The sequence below is a fragment of the Myotis davidii genome, unplaced genomic scaffold (assembly GCF_000327345.1).
Source record: "Myotis davidii unplaced genomic scaffold, ASM32734v1 scaffold496, whole genome shotgun sequence".
Taxonomy (NCBI): Eukaryota; Metazoa; Chordata; class Mammalia; order Chiroptera; family Vespertilionidae; genus Myotis; species Myotis davidii.
Window position 1 is genome coordinate 4,884,516 of NW_006289398.1, and position 1,075 is coordinate 4,885,590.

The 1,075-nt window shown below is 63.7% G+C and overlaps 1 protein-coding gene across 1 annotated transcript in view; it reads left to right on the top strand.

Annotated features, from left to right (window-relative positions):
* ISL1 (ISL LIM homeobox 1) overlaps positions 1–1,075 on the top strand; it is a 14,189-nt gene that overhangs the window by 6,658 nt on the left and 6,456 nt on the right. Inside the window, exon 3 of the mRNA XM_015562606.1 lies at positions 978–1,069. Coding sequence (XP_015418092.1) covers positions 978–1,069 — 92 coding nt within the window. The remainder of the gene's footprint in view (positions 1–977; positions 1,070–1,075) is intronic.

The following is a 1,075-nucleotide window of genomic DNA, read 5'->3' on the forward strand; positions in this document are numbered from 1 at the left end:
GGCCTAGCTCGAGACACGGTGTAGAAGGAGCCCATTGCTGTTAGCCCTTCCTCTCCTCTCTCCACCCGTGTGTGTGTGTGTGTGTGTGTGTGTGTGCCCTCCCTTTGAGATCCTGTAGTTGTAAAAGCCGAACAGAGCGGTCCTGTAGGTTTCCCAGGGCCTTCTCCCCTTGGGGGAGTGAGGTGCCCCCTCCCTGCTTTCTGCGGGTCACTTTGTAGCAATGCCCGCTTCTGTTGTCGCCCGTACCGGCCAGGGGCCCGGCCAGTGCCGCCCCGAAGGACCTACCCGGGGAAGGTCAGCCGCGAGGAAGCGGCCTGGCTCTCCCGCAGACGGAACGAGAGGCAGATGCTTCGGCCCCTGGAAAGGGTTGAGGGCAGCCGCAGCCGCAGCGGATTTAAAAACAACAATGAAAGGACGACCGCGGGGGAAACTTTGTTAACATTGTTGCCCGCGGGGAACCTCTAGTTCCGGTCAGATCGGCGCGGACTCCTGCGGGATGGATCTGCAAACCTCGGTTTCATTTTGTTGTTTTGCTTGTGCATTGGGGCGGGGGGGCGGTGCACAGCGCGTGGCGTGACGGTCTCTTTTTCCCCTGGATGGAGGGCTTCTGGTTGCAGGTTTTGAGACCTTTCTAGAACGTGTGGGCCAGCGGGTACCCACTCGGTGGCTGATCGCTGCAGCCGCGCGCGGCCCAGGCTTCCGAGCACGGGAGGCATTTGTCCTCGGCGTGGCCTGGGCGAGCGGAGCGGTGCGCGGAGACCGGAGAGGGGTTCGGACGGAGGCAGAGGGGAAGGAGGAAAGGGAGAGGGAGCGAGACCTCATGGCGTCGGTGCTTCCGACCCCAGCTGGTCTGTGGCTGCCGCTCTCGGGGGGCTCAGGGCCTTGGGGCCCCGGTCGTCGCTGGTCTCAGACGGGACAGTGTCCGCCTAAGTGACCGCTGCCCTGTGCTTCTCCCCGGCCCGGCCCGGCCCGCCCAGGTTGTACGGGATCAAATGCGCCAAGTGCAGCATCGGCTTCAGCAAGAACGACTTCGTGATGCGCGCCCGCGCCAAGGTGTACCACATCGAGTGCTTCC